Genomic DNA, 25000 nt, shown 5'->3' with positions numbered 1-25000 from the left:
ATAGCTAAAAATTTGCTATTTGAACGTTAAGGCTCCTGCTCACTCCTCGTGCTTACATGAATGCACCAATTAGAGACGCTTTTGATTGTCCTTCAAGAAAACACAATGAGAAAACACTTTGTTTCAGGGTTCCCCACAGCTCTTCTTCCCATCAGTCAAGAGAAACCTGGAAAGCTGTGGGGTCGAGATTGGTTTAGAAACATTTGCTCGCATCACAGGCGCCCCAAGCTCATGTGAGGATGGCCGACAAAAATATAAGGATTTGCGTGGGAATCCCGATAAAAAGCTTAACAAGATATTTATATGAAAAAAATCTCAATTAAAAAGCCTAAACTTATTGCCATTGTGGATAGCTTCCTTCAGTTCCTTCCTGTGTGTCTATTTTCCAGGTCCGACGCGATTTGAGCCATTTTTCAATTTCTGGGTTGTCAATGGTTATAACTAGGGGTAATCGAAGCTTAGGCGAGTGCGTTCGATGTTTGTAGGACGGTACAGGTTTGGTACAGGTAGCAACTGAGGGGGGAGGGTGGATGGTTCGTGCGATAGGGAAATGTTATTACAGTGGAACCCCGATACAACGATCCTCGATATAACGATATCCCCGGTAAAAAGATAAACATGCTATGTCCCGGCAAAAGTTACAGTAAAATGTATGGGACAGAACCCCGATATAACGATCTTCAATATAACGATATTCCCGATATAACGCTGAGTTCTTAGCGTACCGAGCGTAAAATCTTCCCCGATATAACGATATTACAGCATCAGTACACACATACAACTTCAAATGTTTATGTTTTGTTTTGTTTCCCTTTTACGATTCATACCACAGACTTTGTTGTGTAACCTTGATAACGTCTAATGCTTTGCAAATTGCGAGTCATTTGATACTCATTACAAGTTTAATTAAACAATATGTACAGTAGTAAAAAAGCACATGTTAATTTTACCCCGATATAAAGATATTTTCGGTTATTTTAAGGAAATATCGTTATATCGGGAGTCTCGTTATAACGATACCTCGATATAACGATCTAATTCCACTGTACTGCATCTATGAACGTGACAACTTGTTAGACGTAATCATTAACTATTTATTTGGAATTCTACAAGTAGACAACTACTGAAAATTACTCTAAAATGAAACTATTACTTGCAAGTCTTTTCAGCTTGTGGCATTAAAGACCTAAGATTACTTTTCTGTGCTGAACGCTTGGACAAAATAAATTCAGTTTGTTGATTTCAATGCCGTAAATATCACAAGTGAAATGGCGCCGACGAGCGTCATATCTCGGTAGATTTACTTTGTGGCACAACGGCCGCCAAGCTTCACAACTCGGTTGATTTACTTTGAGGCACAACGGCCACCGAGCTACACAACTCGGTAGATTTACTTTGTGGCAGAAAGGCCGCCGAGCTACACAACTCGGTAGATTCACTTTGTGACACAACGGCCGCCGAGCAAAACAACCCGGTTTGATGCAAGCGCGAGGAGTCGCACACATTTTCCAAGGACAGTGACGAACCATGCTTAATCCAAAGTAAAATTTTACCGACTTCAGTTGACAGACCTTCAGCAATCTTTCAGCTCTTTTCAACGATGAACGATGGAAGATTATCACACCTCACCAAACGCTAGAATAATGAACGCCGACGACGCACAAATCACCACGTGCGATAGTTCGTCAAAGTGAGGCAAAACGTAACCAAGCGCCTCAAAGCGAGGCAAAAGTGTGTCGACGAAAATGCAATCTCGAAAAAACTTCCTTACAACACAAATTAGGGGTTGCGTTCTCGTACCTCGAACGCAATAAAATGCCAAGGCCGGAGACTAAACTTTCAGGAGCCACCAATTCCCCCGGGTCTCCCGGCATGAGTGCATTGCCTCAAGCTTTCAAGGAATTAACATGCAAATATACAAACGAACTTTGTTCTCGTAGGATATTGTGCTTCGAACACTTTGTGGCTGGACTTACTGAAGCCAGTGAAATTTAATTAATAGCATCTGAGAGAAAACAGTCGTGTCAGGAGACCAAGGGGAATAAAAAAATTTGCAGTTGACAAACTACGGGAAAAATGTTTATTTGCATTCCTTGAAGGCTTGATAAATTCAGTTACGATCGCGAACAGCCTACCGTACGTACAAAGTCCTATTAACTATTAAAAGCGGCATGAATGCACAAAACTTGAAAGTTTGTTTACTTCGCCTTTCATTCTCCCATCTTTCAACGCTTTCCGGCTTTGAAGTTTGTCAACACGAAGGAGGCGTGACTGTGATTGGCGACACGACTGAGACAATGCAGTCATGTAGGGAGATTCAGGGAAAATAAAGAAATTTGCGGTTGACAAACTACGGTCTGCCACCCCGGTACGGCTTAGTTTGTTATCAACGGTCGAAGCCGTGGCCACTTTGGGGATAAAGCACCGCCTTCGGAAGCTGTTATGTTGCAATATTCACTGCCTGACGTTGCTCGCAGGACTGCTATTGCGTTGATGATGGGTTGAGATGAAAGTTCAATCTTTGTCAATTGATTCTGATGTGAAATTGCGGCCGTGGAAACATTTTATCCAGTAATATTTGACTCAAATTGGTGGCTCCTGAGAATTTAGTCTCCGGCCTTGGGATTTTATTATAACCGTTGACAACCAGGAAATTGAAAAACATGGCTCAAATCGCATCGGATATGGAAAATAACCATACATGGAGGAAGCTATCCAAAATGGCAATAAGTTTGGGGTTTTTAATTGAGATTTTTATACAAATCCATACACTTTTTGTCGGCCATGCTCACACTGAGCTTGGGGAGCCTGTGCTCGCCTTGATCGGCACGTGACTTTGTCTTTATGAATTTAAATGAGGGACGAAAAAAATTAACTCACCATGGGCCGGCAGAAGTCACGCAACTCATGGTGTCTTCGCTTAATCGCAACGGAGTTTCGAGTTTAGACTAACTCTAATCGCAAGGATCGAGCGGCCAGCGTCGCAAATCAACGATATTCGAAGTTCAAAATAATTTCAGGTACGTGAATGCATACTTTTGAAATTGTTGTTTCTCTCTTTTGGTAGATTTGAGCTGTACGGATGTAGACGTTCATCATCGGATGTTCAAATCCCAATAAGAAATTACGGATACACTTAGTGGAGCTGTAAAGGAAAAACGAGGGAAATTTGTGAAGGCCATTAAAGCTTACTGCACCATGCATGGCTTGTAAAAAATTCATTTTAGAGTCGAATTCTCATCGGCGCTCATATATGAATATGTATCACACTAAATGTGCAAACGAATTATTCATCAACTTCGTTTACTTCAACAATGAATATTTAAGACTTGAAAATTCTAATCAGAAAAATGAAACAAACCACCGTCTGTTATGTTTGTTGAACTGTTGTAGTTGAATGTCTTAATGTTTCTTAGGTCGATCAATGTACAGAATGTAAACCTTCTGCAGTTTTCGAGTACGATGTCTGTGTTTGCTGGTGAGTTGGATGTGGTTAAATTATTTTCTTTGAGACCGTACCTGTCTTGGTTATTTTTCTCCAGAATTTTATAAATACTTACATAAATCTTCACCAATGTCGTGAAATTGATGTCATCTCCTTAAGGACGTTCGCGCCAAAATCTTCCTACGGTGAGATTTTCTTCATTTCTCGCCTAGAGTTAGGTCATAAAGTACTTACTCCAAAAATGAAAAAAAAAAATGGGGGTCACCGACTTTGTTTCGAAGAAAATGGCAGTGGAAAAATGCCTTAATTTCGAGAAATCGGTCATAATAGCGAGACGTAGCCTGCTCATCCATCGAATATCATAAAAATAAACTGTTGGAGTGAAAGTTTCCGTGCATAGGTTTTTAGAAGTGCCGCTAGGGATGTGGTAAACAGTAGAGTTCATCCTCGCCGAGCGTTTTCGTAAGCTCTATCCGTTGCAACCACTACCGGAGTTCGAAGGCACGAGGAAAGAAAATGTTAAAAAAAGATAACTTCTTACGGTGGGAATTTTTTCATTTCATCATATTTTGTAGATAGTAAGTAAAGTAAGTGATTCATGATTAAAAAAATAGGGGTCACCGATGATCTGAACGAGTAAAATCGATGTGATTTTGCAAAGCTCTTGGAAAATTTCGTTTGTCACGCTTTTGCGTGAGCTGTCGGGCAAGGACTGGAACCCAAGAAAGGATCGACTCGTTGAAGAGATGAAAGGTTTTTACCGAAAAAAAAAACCTTTCTCGAGCATAGCAACGAAGTTTTAAGCAGGGGCCATTTTCATTTGGTTGGTGTTTTGTATAATATCTCTCCATTGCCGTCATGCTCATCTTCTGGAGTGTGTTTTTTGCGAAATTTAATCGCTGGTTGTTTCCTCGCAGGTCCGCACTGTTCAAGCGGACGAGGACGAAAATACTGCTCTATTTTCACGAAAGTAAATGAAAAGAACTTCAAAAACATGCATTCACTTTGAACTTAAGTTCGTAGGGTAATAAAAACATTAAAAAGAAACAGCCCCATTAAATTTACGCAACGGTTCGTCCTCGAGTTTTTCAAACTTTCAGCCACTAGTCTACTCGATCAGCTACCTTTTCCAGAGCTTTTCCATCCTCCCGCTCACTTCTCTTTAAATTTTTATGATGATTCGGAAATAAATGTGCCATTCTTTTGCTGGCCTGGAATTTTTTCTCCCGGGGTTTTTGTCGCCATGTTATTTTAACTAATGCTTAAAAAATATGTATGAAAGTCAAGTAGACTAGTGCACGACTGATAAAACCTCGCGAATATCAGTCGTGCTGTAGTCTACTTGACTTTCATAAATATTTTAAATCAATTTTGACTGATCACGATCTTCTCTAATCCAACGCTGTGCAAGACTAATCGTCCACGGTTTTTGCAAAGGTTTTAAAACCTCAACTTCACTAATGCTCGAAGTAATGCGTGACATATTACAGTCGCGTTACCTGCGCAGTAACGTTGCGCACAAACAATTAGCGCGAATAAGTGAAGCGTAATTATAGTAATCGGTAACCGAGATCTCGGGCCAGCTCGTCCTGCCAGGTGCGAAGTTACAACAAGGAATGACCTATAATGACATACATTGTACAATGATCTACACAGACCTACAGTGAGCCATTTTCTGACGAAATTTGAAAGCTGAACCATAAAATGTGTGGGAAAAGAATTAGCGAGGCACTGAAGCTGTCAAAAATTCAATTTTGTTATTTTTATAGAGTGAGAGTCAAGGGCAATTGAAAAATCCTTCAAAATCCCTCAAAATACAGTCAGATTACCCATATAATGCAGTGGCCATCTTTGCACGGTGTGCTCACACTGAGCTTGGGGAGCCTGTGCTCGCCTTGATCGGCACGTGACTTTGTCTTTATGAATTTAAATGAGGGACGAAAAAAATTAACTCACCATGGGCCGGCAGAAGTCACGCAACTCATGGTGTCTTCGCTTAATCGCAACGGAGTTTCGAGTTTAGACTAACTCTAATCGCAAGGATCGAGCGGCCAGCGTCGCAAATCAACGATATTCGAAGTTCAAAATAATTTCAGGTACGTGAATGCATACTTTTGAAATTGTTGTTTCTCTCTTTTGGTAGATTTGAGCTGTACGGATGTAGACGTTCATCATCGGATGTTCAAATCCCAATAAGAAATTACGGATACACTTAGTGGAGCTGTAAAGGAAAAACGAGGGAAATTTGTGAAGGCCATTAAAGCTTACTGCACCATGCATGGCTTGTAAAAAATTCATTTTAGAGTCGAATTCTCATCGGCGCTCATATATGAATATATATCACACTAAATGTGCAAACGAATTATTCATCAACTTCGTTTACTTCAACAATGAATATTTAAGACTTGAAAATTCTAATCAGAAAAATGAAACAAACCACCGTCTGTTATGTTTGTTGAACTGTTGTAGTTGAATGTCTTAATGTTTCTTAGGTCGATCAATGTACAGAATGTAAACCTTCTGCAGTTTTCGAGTACGATGTCTGTGTTTGCTGGTGAGTTGGATGTGGTTAAATTATTTTCTTTGAGACCGTACCTGTCTTGGTTATTTTTCTCCAGAATTTTATAAATACTTACATAAATCTTCACCAATGTCGTGAAATTGATGTCATCTCCTTAAGGACGTTCGCGCCAAAATCTTCCTACGGTGAGATTTTCTTCATTTCTCGCCTAGAGTTAGGTCATAAAGTACTTACTCCAAAAATGAAAAAATGGAAAAGAATTAGCGAGGCACTGAAGCTGTCAAAAATTCAATTTTGTTATTTTTATAGAGTGAGAGTCAAGGGCAATTGAAAAATCCTTCAAAATCCCTCAAAATACAGTCAGATTACCCATATAATGCAGTGGCCATCTTTGCACGGTGTGAGGAAGAGGGCTTGGAAATGAGAACGAAACAACTTGCCTGCTTTGGGTTTGTCACGCAATCTCTCTTCTCCATGAAAAAACAAGGGTCCAAAGTTTTTACGTTACTTCATTGTCGCCAGTGGCATAGCCGGTGAATCTCTCATATTTCCTTTCGTGAGTCATCCAGTATTTGTACAATTTCTATTGCTACCTGTCTGTGGCAGCGCTTACACGAAGGCGGTTTCATTTGTAACCGCATCGTTTTCGATGCGGTTACGCCTTCTGTTTATACGACACCGGTCGAGACCGTTGGCGAAACCGGGTCGATTTGAAAACGCTCCCAAAAGTGGAGCGTTTTCAAAACGAGTTAACTATATTTGTCACAATTTTTTAACGCAACAGTACGAGGACTGTCTAACTCAAAATCTGTACCATGGACTCTTAAAAGAGTTATTTCTAAAAAAATGACGCCAAAATGCCCTCCTTTAATACACTTTTCAAAATATCGGTTCCATTTTTTGACCAAATAGAAATTCCATGCTACAGTTTACGAAAAATGATGAGACGGTTCGCATCCGGTAAAAAAAATCGCCTCTTCCTTTCGTTTCCTGAGAGTTTTTACATGTTTTTTACCGAAACGCACAGCAGAGGACTAGTGGCGAATGCGCCTTCTGATTGAAGTGATGTCAGATTTCCATTGAAAAAGTTATTTCATAGAACCATCCATGCAACCTTTTTGTAGGGGTATTTGACTAAGAAGCTTTGTTGGCAACCATTGTCTTTCTGTAGTTAAGTGCCAGCCCCCTTGAGCGACACACCTTGTCGTGTTCTGCCTTCGCCTGAGTGTCTTCCGAAATCGTTAACCAACAACAATCCCAAAAAAATCAAAGCACCCAGGAGGCAGGTACAAGCCACAAAATGTTTCATTTTGTTCCAATCGCCTTTTTTCTTCAGGTCGATTTATGCTACTTTTGGTTGTGGCGATTGAGATGAAATGTCTGTTATCGTTTGGTGGGTAAAATATACAACATTTTATTATATTTTTTACCTAGTGTTGCGTTTCAAGCATTCTGATCGGCTCACAAAATCATATCGTATATCATATATCATATATCATATCATATCATATCATATCATATCGCGTGCTGATGAAATACTTGGTTAATATTCACCGTTTTATTTCGCTCCAACACGCAACGCCATAAGTAGTGAATACTCCACGTGGCTGTTGTGCGAACGATGTCTTGTACAACTTCATCTGATCATTGGTGGTTGATCTTTCGTTCGGATTTTTCTGTAGAATGTTCAAGCAATGCTCCCTTGATCCATGACGGCAATCTCCGAGTCTTTAGAGCCAGCGGCGCACTGACTTGTTCCTGGGTGTTGATTGTACCGGAAAACTACACCGTCAAACTCACCATAACGCAGATGAATGTGGACTCGGGTGGAAATTTAAACTGTGGCAATGACTACTTACAGGTAATTACTTCAGTTTTTCTCTTGTTACAGTAGTTTTACAATTACGTATCGAAGGTTTTTCGTAAATGCTTTGTTCTTTGCAGTATCACGCTTAGTAGGTACGTAAAGGTAAAAGGTAAAGTCTGCTTACGAGCCAAGTGGACCATCAGGCCGGCGCTTATCTCCGGTTTCTGTAGCATGAAGCGACTAGGAGTATTTCTACTCCCCCCCCCCCCCCCTCCCCGTATGGGATGCCAGTCCATCGCAGGGTTACCACTGGCATTTTCGCCGGTACCCATTTATGCACCTGGGTGGAGAGAGGCACCGTGAGAGTAAAATGTCTTGCCCAAAAACACAACACAATGTCCCAATGTCCCCGGCCAGAACCCGAACCCGGACCACTCGATCCGGAGTCGAGCGAACTAACCATGAGGCCACCGCGCCTACGTCACGCTTAGTGGTTCGTTTAAAAATGTCTCGCAACTGTTCATGAGCCGGCTGCATGTGTAGCCCTTCCTCAATTTATGGTGATCATCTTGGTATACCTTAGAGGCCCGGGCAAATCAACATCGTTCGATTTTGTCGAGCAGCGATGTTGAAACCGCTTGCCCCTCCCCTTTCAACAGTGTTGAAACATGTTGAATGGACGTTGAATCGATGGACAGTCGAATCGATGTTGAATGAGCTTAAAAGCGTTTAAGGACGTTCGCGCCAAAATCTTCCTACGGTGAGATTTTCTTCATTTCTCGCCTAGAGTTAGGTAATAAAGTAGTTACTCCAAAAATGAAAAAAAAAAATGGGGGTCACCGACTTTGTTTCGGAGAAAATGGCAGTGGAAAAATGCCTTAATTTCGAGAAATCGGTCATAATCGCGAGATGTAGGCTCATCTGCTCATCCATCGAAAATCATAAAAATAAACTGTTGGAGTGAACGTTTCCGTGCATAGGTCTTTAGGAGTGAGATTTTTAGATAATTGTATGCCGCTAGGGAGGTGGTAAACAGTAGAGTTCATCCTCGACGGGCGTTTTCGTAAGCTCTATCCGTTGCAACCACTACCGGAATTCGATGGCACGAGGAAAGAAAATGTTAAAAAAAGATAACTTTCTTACGGTGGGAATTTTTTCATTTCATCATATTTTGTAGATAGTAAGTAAAGTAAGTGATTCATGATTAAAAAAATAGGGGTCACCGATGATCTGAACGAGTAAAATCGATGTGATTTTGCAAAGCTCTTGGAAAATTTCGTTTGTCACGCTTTTGCGTGAGCTGTCGGGCAAGGACTGGAACCCAAGAGAGGATCGATTGTTGAAGAGACGAAAGCTTTTAACCTAAAAAAAAAAAACCTTTCTCGAGCATAGCAACGAAGTTTTAAGCAGGGGTCATCTTCATTTTGTTGGTGTTTTGTATAATATCTCTCCATTACCGTCATGCTCATCCTCTGGAGTTTGTTTTTTGTGAAATTTAATCGCTGATTGTTTCCACGCAGGTCCGCACGAGGACAAAAATACTGCTCAATTTTCACGAAAGTAAAGGAAAAGAACTTTAAAAACATGCATTCACTTTGAACTTAAGTTCGTAGGGTAATAAAAACATTACAAAGAAACAGCCCCATTAAATTTACGCAACGGTTCGTCTACGAGTTTTCCAAACTTTCAGCCACTAGTCTTCTCGATCGGCTGCCTTTTCCAGAGCTTTTCCATCCTCCCGCTCACTTCTCTTTGAAGTTTCATGACAATTCGGAAATAAATGTGCCATTCTTTTGCCGGCCTGGATTTTTTTCCTCGGCGTTTTTGTCGCTATGTTATTTTAGCTGATGCTTGAAAAATATTTATGAAAGTCAAGTAGACTAGTGCACGACTGATAAAATCTCGCGAATATCAGTCGTGCAGTAGTCTATTTGACTTTCATAAATATTTTAAATCAATTTTGACTGATCGCGATCTTCTCTGATCCAACGCTGTGCAAGACTTATCGTCCACGGTGTTTGCAAAGGTTTTAAAACCTCAACTTCACTAATGCTCGAAGTAATGCGTGACATTTTACAGTCGCGTTACCTGCGCAGTAAAGTTGCGCCCAAACAATTAGCGCGAACGTCCTTAAACTTTGCTTCAACAACCATTCATTTCAACATTTCTTTTGTTTTCGCGTGGCGGAATGAAGTTGAAGCCCCGTTTGCCCCCGATTTGCTCCCCTCCGAGTCTTTCAACGTTGCTGGTTATGCGCGTGCGCACTAATCGTTCTTTCAATGACGTATCCATGTCCGTGTCCATAGTAACAACCACGGCTGCAGTCTGGGACTGAATACAAGGCCTCTGGTGAGCTAAAAAATGTTGATGATCTGTTGAAACCATTTCAATTGCCTACCCCAGCAGTCAACATCGTTCAACAAAAGCGAAGGGATTTTGAAGCAAATTTTGTGGTGCAGGGATGGCGCAGTGGTGAGAGCACTCGCCTCCCACCAATGTGGCCCGGGTTCGATTCCCAGACTCGGCGTCATATGTGGGTTGAGTTTGTTGGTTCTCTACTCTGCACCGAGAGGTTTTTCTCCGGGTACTCCGGTTTTCCCCTCTTCTCAAAAACCAACATTTGATTTGATGTGCGTTAAATTGTTAATTTCAATTTTAAGTCTCCCCGATTAGTGATGTACGGTGCTAGAAGATTAGACACTTAAATAAAGTTCCTTTCCTTTGGGGACAGCTCTTCTTAGAGTTATTTTCATAGAGTTATGCCGTAGAGTTTGAGTTAAGTTTCCAAAATCCTGAGTTCAGGATTTTGGACTTCGAAAATCTTAAATTCAGGATTTTGGAAGTCGTTAACTCTAACTCTAAGTCATAACTCTACTGAAATAACTCTATTGATAGTTAACCTCCTTTCCTTTCTTTCTTTTCCTATAAATCTTGGACACGTTGGTTTAACTAATCAATCCTCAGGGAATTGAACTTGATTGCTATGGATATATTTCGTTTTGTTTCATAAAATCAATGTGAAGGCTGGTCACATTCTACACGGCCAACGTTTGCAAAAAAAAATGTAATCCTTCCTTGTACTGGTACATGTTCATTGCCGTGACTTTAACATCTTTAGTTCCCACGGCCTGTTCCCGTCTGACCTTGTAGCTCAGTCGGTAGAGCGGCGGAGATCTAACCCGAAGGTCGCGGGTTCAATTCCCACCCTGGTCAGAGTTTTTCTCTGTCCTTGTGTGGGCCCATTTCCATTAGTAGGGCTAACGCTCCCATGATTCATATGGGTTAGAAACCTAGCACTTCACATTACCCTCTAATCAGTTATTTGCTCGTTTGGTTTGTCTGAACCCTAACCCTAACCCTAACCCTAACCCTAACTTCGAGATCTTGCTAATATTCACCTAAATGTCTTCAAAAGCGCTTGTTGAAAAGTTTGTTTCACAGACAGTTTATTGCCGTTATTTTCTGGGGGCAATACCTCAGTCAACGGCTTCAGTTGGACCACAAACGTGAATGTCACTACTCGATGTGTCCTAATCCTATGAGCCCGAAAACACGCAAAAATCCAGCGGAGTTGTCCATTGCGTGACAACAACAAGTCTCACGAAATCCGATGTCCGAGGATTTCTGGCCATGCGCATACGTCTTGTGCTCGCTTATCTGATAAAGCTAATAGCTACGTATAGCGAGATATAGAATGTACATTCAGTTTTGAAAATAAAGTGTAAAATAAAAGACGAATGCTTTAAAGCTTTCACTTTATAAAGGGCCTCCTACTTGTTGCGTGGAATGTTTTTGGTGTTTGGAAGTTTAACCTGGTTGCAGTTGTCGTTGTTATTTTCGTTCGCTTACAGAAAAAGCGGATCTATGATGCGGTTTGGAATCAAACGTAACTTAAAATGAGAGTCATTGAAGGTCGTCGCAGTAGCAACTTATAATAGGGACTTGACTTAAAATAGATTTGACTGCCCGGTTTTAGCGAAAATTCTTAGAAGATTCATACATGCTCTTCAAAAAGAAGTATGAAAGATTCTTATTGGGTACTCAAAATTGACCATAGATTAACTGCTAGCTATATAAGATATGCTGCGTAATATGTAGTATTTATGTATTTATTTATGTATGTCTTTCTCTTCTATTAAATATATTTTTTTCTAGCTAATTTCTGTTTGTATTTTCTCCAATATTGTAAACTATGTTATATTAAGTTGTTTCTTCTCTGTAAACAGTGTGAAATAATAAACTTAAACTTAAACTTAAACTTAATATATTTTCTATCATTCAAACATATTTTTATGAATGTTTTTGTTTTAGATTCGCGATGGGGGAAACAGTTCCGAGACTTCCCTGCTAGGACAACTTTGCAATTCGCGTGGAGGTCCCAACGTTTTTCGTTCCAGTGGGACAGAGTTGTGGATGAAGTACAAGTCGACTCAATCTTCGAACTCCTTTGAGGCTTCCTTCAAGAAACTGTTAAGCCCGTCCTGTAAGTTATCGTTAAATCAATTTCTTTGCGTTTCTCAAGCTTGCGTTTGTTATTTGTACCACAGCGGGGTAATGAGGTAACAAATAAATGAAACAGCTGATTGAAATAAAGCCGGAAAGCAGGTTGAGGCAGACCTGTTACAAGCGCAAGTAAGGAGTCAAAAGAATCAAAACTCCAACTAGTTTTCAGAGGCGGAGCTGAGCCTGGAAAGTCCAACTCCCTGTTCACTCGGGCTCGCTGCCTTCAAGGTAGCAGAATCCTTTACCTTGTTACGTTTCTCGGAAATATAATTTTGATCGATTTTTCAGCGTTAATCGTAGTTTGCAAAGCACGCACAGAAATTCGGGGCACTTGGAGCAGGATTTGTGCTAACTTGTCTTCAAGTAAAAGTTTGATCCCAAATATGGCAGCGTGTTACTGAAGACCACAGTATGGTCTTTACTAATCAAATCATTGATTTAATTTAATGTTGTAGTTTGCCCTCCAAACGTGATTTCCGACGGCACTCCAGGCTTACTCGCGAGTCCATATTACCCGAAAGACATTCCAAACGACATGGAATGTTCGTGGAACATAACAGGACCGTCAGATTCTCGACTGGTCCTCTTATTTCGCTTCCTTTGTCTTGGAATATGCACCAGTCCCGCGTCTCAGTGTTCCTGCGACAGTCTGAGTATTAGTAATGTGTTCGGAGCGAGACAGATCTGCCCTCAAACTGAGCTCATTCCATTCATCTCGATTGGAAACAGAATTTCTTTGTCAATGGTGACGGACGAGCAATACAATTCAAAGGGGTTCCTGGGAAAACACGAAAGCGTATCCCGTCTTGGAGGTTTGTTGACAGTTTATACTTTGTCATCCTACCATAGCAGAAGTTCACATGGTCGGAGGTCTCGATCTGCGATGCGAGACCCATCAGTTTGCGGTATTTTGTACTTTTAGAACGGCTACTGCTAGATGTATTGTGTTCCTTGCAAGAACCATGATTTTGCATTAAGCACGAGCAATTCCTCTTGCGACTTCTTGGTTACAGGAACAAATGCAGGCCATTCCGATATGCGTTGTGGTCACCGGGGGTGCAGGGATGAAGCAGTGGTGAGAGCACTCGCCTCCCACCAATGTGGCCCGGGTTCGATTCCCAAACTCGGCGTCATATGTGGGTTGAGTTTTTTGGCTCTCTACTCTGCACCGAGAGGTTTTCTCCGGGTACTCCGGTTTCCCCTTTCCTCAAAAACCAACATTTGACTTGATTTGCGTTAAAGGCCCACCTTCAACCGACAGGCATTGTGTGCCTCGGAACAATTTTCATATATGAAAATTCCACCCGAATCTGAGATTCATCCAATTAGATCGCTGCGATAAGAAATACGAATTTCCATAAGAAAAACAAACGGTCGAAAAGCCTGGCGGTTGAAGGTGGGCCTTTAATTGTTAATTTCAGTTTACAGTGTCCCCAATTAGCGCTCCAGCGCTAGAACGACTAAAGTTACTTTCTTTTCCTTTCCTTACCAGGCCCAATCTAAATTTAGATAATAAACTGATGGGTCAAGGCCAAATGAGATAGATCGACAATTCTGGGTTATGGAGGGCCAGAGACTTTTTAGAGGTTATCCGCCCAATATTAAACAGACAGCAGTTGTTCGGTTTGAGTTTCGAGCGCAAACCCTCCCTGCCAATGCGAAGACCAGGGCGGAAGCGCAACACGATCTTATCCTTCATTGTCAGTTTGCTTCAAATGAAGTATTGTCCTCCATTTAGATAACTCTGTCCCGGGATTTGTGGTAGCAGATAAAAAATGAAAGTAGTCCCCCGACAGGATTTGAACCCGGAGCACCCACTTTGAAGAAACTGTTTTTATCCACTTAACCACTAAAGATCAACTAAGTTTGTCGATTATTTACCAAAACTAATTTGTATATATATATAAATTCATTGCTGAATAATGGTTAGCTCTAAGGCTTGATTTAAAATGGTTAGCCTTCTCTTGAAATCTGGTAGCGGGCATTTTTATGTATAAGCTTTCTTCGGGTGTTAATACACGTATACAGCGGAATTTGGAAGAAAGCATTATTGACATTTAAAAGAAATGACATCCCCGCAGTTGGTGATGTGGTAGTCCAGTGGTTAAGTGAAAGGGTTATTAATCAAACGTGCCAAGGTTCGAGTCCTGAGAGTCCAGACATCAGGGTTCGACTTTTAAAACAATATCTGGATTTCCCATGATCCTTATCAAGCTTCCAGTGTCCAAAATGAACGATAATACTTCACTTGGAACAAACTGACAATTGAGAATAATCCTTCAATTGAGGGAGAGACTTGGTTGGGAAGTGGGTCAAAATATGACGGTTGACGGATGGCAAGAAGGGTTTTGCTGGAGCCGCGGAGGGGTAGGGCTGTATAGCCCCCCCCCCCCTTCCCCCCACTTTTTTCCTATGGTGTTGTTTTCTCCTTAACCTGTCCCCCTCCCCTTACACTTCCGTGATCCCTACCAAAACCCGACCGGCCGCTGTTTTGAGTTTCTCGTGCTCCAAAGTTCAATTCTCCAAAACCAGTTAATCCGCTGCAGGCGCTGCCCGTACGTTGTGCGTTTTGCTACATTTCCGATCGTTGTTGTTCTCTGCAAAACAGCGACATTGGAAGATACAAGATTTTTGCTTACACCAGTTCTACTCGTGCATATATCGGCGCACACATTTTGCAGTTGGATTAATTTCCGGAAAAGGTTACTTAAATGCTTTAGCACATTTTTCTATTCTTCTATGATTATTTCCCTTCAGATTAGTTTTATTATACATGTTTGACGAGCCCCTCGATGTTCACCTGTTTAAATAAATTTAACTGATTGATCGATTTACTTATTTACGGCGGAAGGAAAGAAAAAGGAAGTTCGGGGAGAGGTAAAAAGCGCCGTTTTATGCATGATAATTTTTTTTTACAGATGTTCTCAAATGGTACAACTTACAAACATGAGCGGATGGTTTTCCAGCCCCGGTTTCCCTTCCAACTACCCCGCCAACACACAATGCGCATGGAATATATCGATTCCGTCAGGTTTCAAGATTTATTTAACGTTCCTGGAATTTGACGTTGAAGAGTGTGATGCTTCTTGCACATGCGATTATGTTGAGGTAACGAAAGTTAAACTGCTGATTTTGAGATTTGACGCAAGCACGAGCATCGGACTTGCGTGCGGGAGATCGCGGGATCACAACCAGGGGTCAGGGTCGTAAAAATAACTGAGGAGCAAGTGCTGCCTTTGCCTTTCATCTGCAAATGGCTAGACTTTCAAGTCCTCTTGGATAAGGACTATAAACCGTAGGTCCCGTCTTTCAAGCCTTCCTGCTCAGTGTTAATCAACACTGTGAGGTATTAGAGAATATACACACTGTTGCTCTCTGGCAGAGAATTGTAAACCGCCATAAAACTGATGTGATATGTGTGCGGTATATAAATCCTTTACCATTAACGGCATACGCAAACTCAGGACGAAAGACAGTAAGAAACGAAAGTTGATGCATCTACCCATGCTGCTTGTACCTATGCTTGCATGCGTCGCTAGCAACAACAACTTTACCCTTTTCCTAACAAAAGTACAACAACTAAGCTAGCGATAAAAAGCAACGTCAACGCCTGGAAAATGTAAATATGTAATAATTATTGTTGTTCGAGTGTAGAAATAGAAATAGAACTTTTCATAGATTTCCGATAAAACTTCGCACACTGTTGTTTAGTGGTTGTTGTATCACATTATCCTGCATGGCATTTTATGAACAAAATACTATTTTTCCCTTGATTTTAAGGTTACCTTCACAAAGGCGCATTCATCCCAAAAGAGATGTGGATCCATAGCTTCAGGAGGGTGGTTGTGGCGAAACGCCATCAACGATGACATTATAGTGAGGTTTAAGTCGGACAGTCACGGAACGCGGAAAGGATTTGAAGCCGTGTACACTTTCATTCCACTAGACACCTGTACGTATTTATCTTGCCTTGAAATTACCTTTCATTGCAAGCTAGGGGTGGATCGAGGAATATTTAGTGGAGTAGGGGAGGGGAGGTGGGGAAGAGGGGGTGGAGGGAGAAGGTGGAACCAAACCATGTTTGATAAAACACTTTTCAAAAGTTGTTGAGCTGGCAAGAACGACAGGAGGTCTGAAAGGAGGTGGGAAGTTAGGCCCTGGATTTGCCATTGCAGACACTTCGTTTGTTTCCGTTACGTGTGCTCTTTGCTCAGTGTCTTCTTTGTAACGTAATGGCTTGGTTTGGTGGTCACGCAATGATCTTCCGTACATTATAGTAACGTGACCATGTTGATTGTGTAATTTTTACTTTCCACACGGTCGCCATTTAACCCATTTTGCATGCCAGTTTCTTTCGTTAAATTAAACGATAATTGAGTTACTTATAATGACCTCTTGTTGAAGCGAATTTAACAATATTCTATCAGTAACAATATAACTGACGGATGTTTGTCTTCGTATTTCTTAGGGGATTCAGTTCCTTCTGCTTTTTGCCCTTGGACAGATCCTATCCCTACCACTCAAGAGGCCCCATCTGTTCAAGACAGTGAGGCCAGCATACGAACAGGTACAAGTACAAAAATCTTTAAGGGTTAATAAATAAACCATAAAGAAAAACAAAACAAGAATGCAAACATTTATACTTCTATATGACCGTTATCATTTTTGTGCGATCTACAGTTAAAATTCTTTTCGATTTTACGCATGCCAACGAGGCTACTGACTTATATAAGAAAGCAATTTGTTAAGCGCCATTATATTCGGTCGAAGTGCTTTGGGCAATAGGCCATTTTCGAAATATCAATATTCAGCTTGATAGTGAGGCAGAGAGGACAGAAACAATAGAAACAAGTTGCAATGAAAGTGAAAGATAATAGCACGTCATCCACTTTCCTTTGTCCTTGTCCTCTTAACCTCTCTTTCAAGCTGAATTTTAATATATCGAAAGTGGCCTTTTGGCTATCCACGTTGGGTGACTTTATCAATAATCTGAAAGTACCGGGGCTGACAATATAAAAAAAAGGAACATGGCATGGGTATAAACCCAAACCGACAGGAGGCAAACTAGTTTGCTTTTTACAACGCGTGCTAGAGTTGAAGCACGGACCGCTGAAGACAATTTAACAAAACAGCAGAGGCTGGATTTGAACTAGACTGCTGTCCCTGGGGTGCAGGGATGGCGCAGTGGTGAGAGCACTCGCCTCCCACCAATGTGGCCCGGGTTCGATTTCCAGACTCGGCGTCATATGTGGGTTGAGTTTGTTGTTGTTCTCTACTCTGCACCGAGAGGTTTTCTACGGGTACTCCGGTTTTCCCCTCTCCTCAAAAACCAACATTTGATTTGATGTGACTTGAGTTATGTTGATTGTTAATTTCAGTTCACAGTGTGTCCCCCAATCAGGGCTCCAGTGCAAGAACGACTAGACACTGAAATAAAGTTCCTTTCCTTTCCCTTCTTTGTCACTCGAGCCGCGTCAACTGTGTTTTGTCACACAATCGAGAGAAACGACCGACGGATGCGAGGGAGAAGAATGCTACTTCTCTGTTCATTTGCTAGAGTAAAAAGGGAAACAAGTCTTTTCCTTTTTTGACTTCTTTCCGGGAAGTTACGGAACTATGGGAGATTTAAGACAACTTGTCTTGTTTGGCTTGCTGCGTGTGAGAAGTGGTCGATCTTACTTTATTGAAAAACGGTGGTGGTAGTTGAAGCAAGTTTTAAAATGGCCACCATCCAATCTTGTTTAAGGAGGCTCGAAATAGTTTCTCCTTTTTTCAAACAAATAAACATATTCTGTCCTTAGATACAGTTAGGGTAATCATATCAAGACGAAATTTGGCCAGAGTATACAGTACCCATCATAGATTTCTCACATCCCATTTTCATCCAAAATGACGTTACCAACGATGTAAGGCATTTCTTTGAGCCTTAAAATCAAGATATATTGTCTTTTGTCTTTACGGGACGGTAAAATCTTCCCATTCAGCGTCACCAGGTAATGTTAGAGATAATCTCTAAAATATTTAAAATTCAACAAAATCTTTGGGTCAGTTTTTTCAGAAAAATCAGAGTTTTTTTTCAAATGTCTCTAATTTTTTTGCACCTACAGAATTTTTTTAATTTGAAAGACAAACGTTTTAAATAAATCCAAGCTGACATACAAAAATGAAAAAAAAAAATCCACCGTCCGTAAGCAGAGATACAAACGAATAAAATTGCAAAATCAGGAAAAATGAAGGGGTTACGAGATCAGCATTTACGCATGCGTCACCCGCATGCTACAGGCCAACACAAAGGGATTTAAGTGACCATTAAACCGTTTGTGTAGAATTTTCGCAGTTTTCGTGAATAGGAGATGTCTATTTATATTCCATATATATAGGAATTAGAAAAAAGGTGAGCGAAATTAGCGAAATCATGAACTGACGTGAGCAGCTTTTAGACTTGCGTGTGTGTCTTACGCACGCGCACTCAGCTAAAAACCCTTTCGAGCCTCCTTAAATTTTAAAATCTGATTATGGTTAAGAGATTGGAGTTAGTATGCCTCCCTTTCAGCCTAATCGAACCTAGGCAATCGATTTTCAACATTTTTGCCCAGTTTTCCTTGCTTATAACAGCTAATTCGAGTTGGTTTATCTAAGTCATCTCTACCCTTGATTTCAGCCACGGCTGGGACATCTGATGAAGATTCCACGTCTACAGTCGCTACAGAGGAAAATACAAAGCAAAATAGCAAGGTTGCTACAAAGGAAAATCTTAGGGATATAGGAGCTCGAGTTTATGGAAGAGGAGTTTCAAGATTACTTGCAAGTTGTGCATTCGTTGTGTTATATTTGTTATATTTATGATAATGTGAAAATCCTATATGAAAAGCCCAATGTTCTTCTTTATGAGTGGGGTGAGGCCGTACCTTTGCTTAGAACCAATCTGTTCTGTATTCGATTCAAGTAAGTCAAGGTATAGGGGCTTAGAATTAAATTGGACAAATTTGTGGGTCATCTTTGAGTTAACACTCTGTGAGGCATTGTTTCGTTAGGTTTCCGTCCCCCGTCTAACTAAGTAAAATATTCTTAAAACTTTTATTCTGAATTTTGCTCGTTCAGATTTTCAGTTTGGATCTTACCGCGCACCGATAGCTCAGTTATTTGAGCACCATCATTCAGGGTCTTTAATAACTGAAGAGAAAGTGCTGCCTTTGTAATGGCATCTGCAAATGGTTAGACTCTCTAGTCTTTTCGTATAAGGACGATAAACCGTAGTCCCCGTCTCACAACCCTTCAATGATCATAACCCTGTGGGACGAAAAAGAACCCGCAAACTATTCGCAAACTTATGGCATGGAGTCAGTCCCGGTGTTGTTGCCTGTCCTCTGTGGTGTATCATGGTTGGGAAGGTAATTGCTCGGAGATATTTAGGTACACCAAGCTACTTTGAAGTCTGAGGGTAAATAAAGATATGATATACGATATCTAAACGTGACACTCTTCTACAGGAGAGGCTTTCTGCCCGCGTAGGAGGAAAATATTTTAACACCAACTCTCTATTTGTGCTTAAGTCTTTCGGCAGCTTGAAACTGTGTTTTCTTTTCTGCTATTGCTTGTAGCTTTCTTCATTGTTTACTCCCACCAACCGACCGACCCAAAGTTAGGAAACACATTCGACGGTAAATGGAGTTTAAAAGAGTGGGAAGGCTTTAGCTGCTGTTGGGGTTAGGATATCGTTTCAGAAAATTGTTCCCTTTTGTTTTTGTGTTATGTCATCCGTGTCTTGTATATGTTCAACTCCGAGGATGAGCCAGATTTGTCGGGAGGTAATATGGTCAGTTAAGACTCGAACGGTGCCACGGGGATCATCACTTCGGCCTATGCCCTTTTTTTCCCTTTAATCAAAGACAAATTTTAAAGTTGAAAAAATGAAAAGAGGCTATTTGCTTGAAGAGAGAGCAGAGACAAATTGAATCAAAGCATTTTTAGAAAGCAATCTAGTCTTGGTCGTAAAATGATATGACGTCATGATGCCGATACTCAATTGTATTTAGAATGAGAACTGTGGAGGACAAAAAAAATCTCCCTCTTCTCCAAGGAAAAATAATTTGAGCTTGCCGAGAAGGTATCACATTTGTAATTTAGCAGCTCTCATAAGGTACAAGGTGATTGGCTTGTTGTCCAAACCGAAAAACAAACACAAACAGTGACTTCAACTTGAAAAGAATGGAAGCTACAACATACTACAAAAAACGTCGCTCCATACTGTCTCTCTCGACCCAGACGTTTTAATGGTACCGGCCAGATACCGCTGGGGGCGGGCTGCGATGGACTGCATATCCCGTCCGGGGAGGGGGAAGAGCAATACTCTCAGTCGCTTCATGCCACTTTAAACCGGAATAAGCTCCGACCTTTTTAGTCTGTGTAGTTAGTTCGTGTGTAACTTTGCCCCTTTTAGCCTTTACCAAGAGTTAATTAGATAAGAGTGTTGTTATGGCATGTTTGGGCTCCCCAGCAAAGTCACGAATGAGTTTTTTTTTAAAACACCTTTTTCCGCGAAAATTAGTTGTCGTTTCCCTGAAAAAACATGTTAGAAGCGAACACGTGTGACATGGCTTTCCCTGATTGGTTAAAGTGGAGGGCCTTTTTTTTTCGCGCGTAAAAAGAAGTCCATGTGTGACTGGGATGGGGCAAGACCGCAAATTGAAAGAGAAACACTCTTATCTAATTCACTCTTGCCTTTACGAGAGCTGTAACAAGATTATCCGGCTGAGTTAATGTGATGCTGTTCGTTCAAAAGACTTAAGTTATAGTAACTATTTTTTAACCTCTTTTTTATTAATTTACCTCCCGGCGATAATTGTCATCAACAAAATAATTGTGAAATTGATCAATATTGGCCAACGCAATCCAATTTCATGTTACTGCTTGTGTTTGTTTTTTGCTGAATCTTCAATTTTCTTTCTTCGACTTTCTGTAAACAGAGGTATCCAGTAAACCAAGCAAATATAACAAGTACAACCACTATCACCACTGCAATGTCAACCTCACATTCATCAACAGTGCCTCCTGAAATTAAAAATGAAGGAAAAAAACAACTTGTATTATCCCATAATTAAGTAGGTACGAAATAAAATGAGTGCCTCCTGGATCTCTGCGCCGTTTTCTGCTCGGTCTTCGGTCGGGAAGTGACAAAGTAGCACACAACTCATTGCCTTTTTACCCCCAATGGACCACTGATTTTACAGCTCTGTGCTCAGTTACCATGCCTTTGAATAAAAGCGAGGCTGGATTGGACCTTGTTTTGATACAAACCTCATTACCCTTATGTAAATCATGTTGTTGATGTAATGCTAACTAGTTTTTATTTTACATAAGAAAAGCAATGAGGTTTGTATCAAAACAAGGTCAACTCCAGCCTCGTTTTTATTTATAGGCTTGGTAACCGAGCACAGGACTGTAAAATGGTCTATTAATGGCAAACTTACGCAAAAAAGGCGACGACGGCTTCGAGAACACCGCAAAACAATGGTTTAATGAGCAAAAACAAAAGCTCTGCACGCCCTGCACTTGCGTTTTGCATTTTGGTGCATTTCTTTGCCGTCCTCGTCCCGACAACGACGTGAATTGACCAAATTTGAGGTTGTGTATGGGACGTGAGAACCTGCCCAAACAACTACACCGTTCATACCAATTTTATTCCTGTAATGTTGAATATACACACTTTCCATTCCGAACGACTTGGGTTACAACGAAATTATTACAATAACGGGAAATAACATTTTGGACGGCGACGTTCTCGTTGGCGGCGACGTGTTCCTTGCGTAAGCTCCGTATTATCTGGATGCTTTCAAATTTTAAATTTGACCTTGGTGATGAAGTTGATTCACCCTGCTAGCAGAGCCTTTCTTTTCCTTGTTCAATTTTGGCGTTCTCGAGAAAGACTCTGCATGAATCGAGTAAGATCTTTATTGAGTATGCGCTGCATGTTGCCAGGATGCAGTCTCGAACCCAAGCCTAATATGCCAGATCTCGCCGCCATCTTGGTTTTTCATGGTAAAGTGGGCTCAATTATAATCATCGGTTTTGTCACTAAATTGACGCTCGCACTGGAAAAACCGGTTTGACGCGAGAAAACAAGATTGACTAGTCCAGAAGTTCGGGCTGCGGCGTCTTCAAAGAGTTGACGCGATTCGAGCAGAGCCTCCTTTTCTCCTCAGTAAAGAAAAAGACAGAAGGAGGCTCTGCTCGCAGGGTGAAGTTGATTGCGAAAGACGCGCTAATGATAGATATGCCAGTAATAATGGCCTGGGTTATTAAAGATGGTAATGATGACGTTGATGATCATCGTGTTGATGGCATTGATGAGGAGGATGATGATATCCTACCTACGCAAGATTCATTTTTACTGTCTCCATGGCACGCAGCTGGGAACAGATGAAGCAGTGTTTCGTTATGCCGGTCGTGGTGCATCACGAAACTCTGTCTAGGCTACAGATTCCAAGTACCATAGGCTGAGCTCCAGGAAACGCCAAACCTTTGACTTAAAAAAGAGTTAAGAGAATTATAAATTTAATATTTTAAAAAAATACAACCACAATTTTGAATTTACGGAACATTTTTCGATGTTTCAAACATCATCTTCAGCCCAACCACACTTTTGAATTTACGGAACATGTTTCGATGTTTCAAACATCATCTTCATCGAAACATGTTTCAAATTAACATCATCTTCAAACATCATCTTCATCGAAACATGTTCCGTAAATTCAAAAGTGTGGTTGTATTTTTTAAAATATTTAGTAACACTTGTGCTATCCATTTCCCATCGCCAGACCATTTGGAAAATTATAAAATTATGTTTACATGCAGGCTGGTTATCATGCAAGAGGTCTTTGACAAGCATCTACAACTGAGGCGAGGAAACTAAGTAAAATGAATATACCCAAAGTATTGAAATAAATAAATAAATAAATAAATAAATACTTCTAAAATTATAAAAAAGTTCGACTCTACAATGTAAAATACATACATATCGATGTGGGCGTGCGTGGAATAGAGCGGTCTCTCTGCTTGTCTGTGTGCTCAAACAGTTGCGAATAAGATAATATGAAATTGTTTTTACTCTCCTGTAAGATACCGTCATCTCTTCTTTTCGCGACGGAAATGAAATAGAGTTCGGGATAGTGTCGCCTTCGACAAAATAATGGAATTGGCATTACCGACGTCGTAAACCATTTTTTTCTTGTTCTGTTGATCTCATTGGCAAGCTGCAATTTGTCTTCCTCCTTATACGGATTTACAAAGAACGTGTTCAAGATAAATCTCTATACAATACCAGATGTTTTACATGAGAGAGGATGCACCGAAAAAGTGGAATACTCCGTGGAAGAAAGAGCAAGATTCCGGCGGCAATGTCTGTTTCGTTTAAGCAGTTTTTTTGTTTTCGTCTTTCTGTGGCGCATCCAAATTACTGGCATTATCACAGCTTTTGAATTACCTTGAGGGAAGGCCACGGGGAAACTGTGGCAGACATCTCAGTCTAGAAGACGCGGTGTATAGACGATTACGAAATTCTTCGGGCCGGGTTACAGGTCGTATTTTCATTCGTGAGCTTACTAAAAATATAACATAGATGATTGTTCGAGATGACGGGGAACTTGTGATAAGAGAATTTGAGGAAACCGTTATCATTGTGCCTTTGTCCCTTTTTGCCTTAGGTACACAGCAAGAGTGTTCGCTTCCTTGCGCGCATCAACTGATAATGTCTGATAATATGTGATTGGATTGAATCTGAGTCTGAGGATATGCCGGTTGATCGCGCGATATCTCGTTTTCCGGAATCTATGCAACTAGCAGAAACTGCTTTATTTTCCACAAGTCCATAATGCTTCTGTATTTGAAACGTCAAAAAAAGCGTCTTTAAATTGAAACATTGTTTTAATATTTTTCTAAAGCGCCGTGTGCCAAAGCTCTTCAATGGCGTCATTCCGATCCGCGTATAAAGAATCAAACTCATCGGTAGTTTTTGCTATAGTTTGTTTGTTTGTGCGATTTTGAAACCAAACAGAGCGTTTTTAAATTGCCTCTGAGGACAATGTTTGACATATGAGGCAGTTATTCTTTGTGCGCCCTTTAAATTATATATAAATACCTTGGATCTCAGTCAACGAATGGAACAAGACCGAATAGATTTGGATTGGACGAAGCTACGCAGTGTAACAGCATCAGAATTACTATTCATGATAAATCTAGTGAACGTCTTTGCTGTTCGGGCTTGACTCTTTAACTTGACTTAATAAAATATGAAGTTAGTGACTCGTCATTGCATGATTAGAATTGATACCCAAAAAGATGGGATTAATTACGCCTGGTAAAAGTCGATGATCTGTACTTTCTACGTAGATATAATCAATAAGGCCCTCCTTACCGTCGCTTTTGCTTTAAATTCAGGAAAAGCTTGAAACTTGTGTCTTAGAGCAAATTAATCTGGCCTTAAGTGCAAAATGACTGGAGCATTTTACATAATTCATGTTCCCTTAAGATTAAGGAGCGCCTTTTAGGACTATTATTTCTCAATTCATAAAATTCATTGGATTTGAAAACGACATGTGTCATGTTGGTGACAATCTGTTTTTAAATAGGGAGTTTTAGAAATGACGACGGGTACGATTACGACAACGCCACAAAAGAATAATATCATTGGTAAAAAGTGCATAAATAATCGTACTGCACGTGCAGC

At 40.7% G+C, this 25000-nt stretch overlaps 2 protein-coding genes across 2 annotated transcripts in view; one reads left to right on the top strand and one right to left on the bottom strand.

Annotated features, from left to right (window-relative positions):
* The window catches only part of LOC138042451 (protein mesh-like), a 45107-nt gene extending 41412 nt beyond the window's left edge, over nucleotides 1-3695 (bottom strand). The window contains exon 1 of the mRNA XM_068888340.1: nucleotides 3561-3695. The gene's annotated coding sequence lies outside the window, so the exon portion shown is untranslated. The remainder of the gene's footprint in view (nucleotides 1-3560) is intronic.
* Nucleotides 2869-20170, top strand: LOC138042460 (CUB domain-containing protein 2-like). Its single transcript, XM_068888353.1, has 12 exons — nucleotides 2869-3020; nucleotides 3417-3478; nucleotides 5215-5541; nucleotides 5938-5999; nucleotides 7303-7359; nucleotides 7649-7827; nucleotides 12085-12256; nucleotides 12732-13092; nucleotides 15195-15384; nucleotides 16057-16228; nucleotides 16745-16843; nucleotides 18938-20170. Exons 4-12 carry the CDS (start codon nucleotides 5984-5986, stop codon nucleotides 19120-19122), a joined length of 1431 nt encoding a protein of 476 aa, XP_068744454.1. The 5' UTR covers nucleotides 2869-3020; nucleotides 3417-3478; nucleotides 5215-5541; nucleotides 5938-5983; the 3' UTR covers nucleotides 19123-20170.
* The last annotated feature ends 4830 nt before the right edge of the window (nucleotides 20171-25000 follow it).

The sequence above is a fragment of the Montipora capricornis genome, chromosome 3 (genome assembly GCF_036669925.1).
Source record: "Montipora capricornis isolate CH-2021 chromosome 3, ASM3666992v2, whole genome shotgun sequence".
Lineage (NCBI taxonomy): Eukaryota > Metazoa > Cnidaria > Anthozoa > Scleractinia > Acroporidae > Montipora > Montipora capricornis.
This window is presented reverse-complemented; position numbering and strand designations above follow the sequence as displayed.

Bases quoted from the DNA above. Each gene is read 5' to 3' on its own strand.
- LOC138042460 (XM_068888353.1), top strand. The intron at 13,093-15,194 runs GTTGACAGTTTA...TTTTTTTTACAG, and splicing joins GTATCCCGTCTTGGAGGTTT to ATGTTCTCAAATGGTACAAC. The intron at 16,844-18,937 runs GTACAAGTACAA...CCTTGATTTCAG, and splicing joins TGAGGCCAGCATACGAACAG to CCACGGCTGGGACATCTGAT.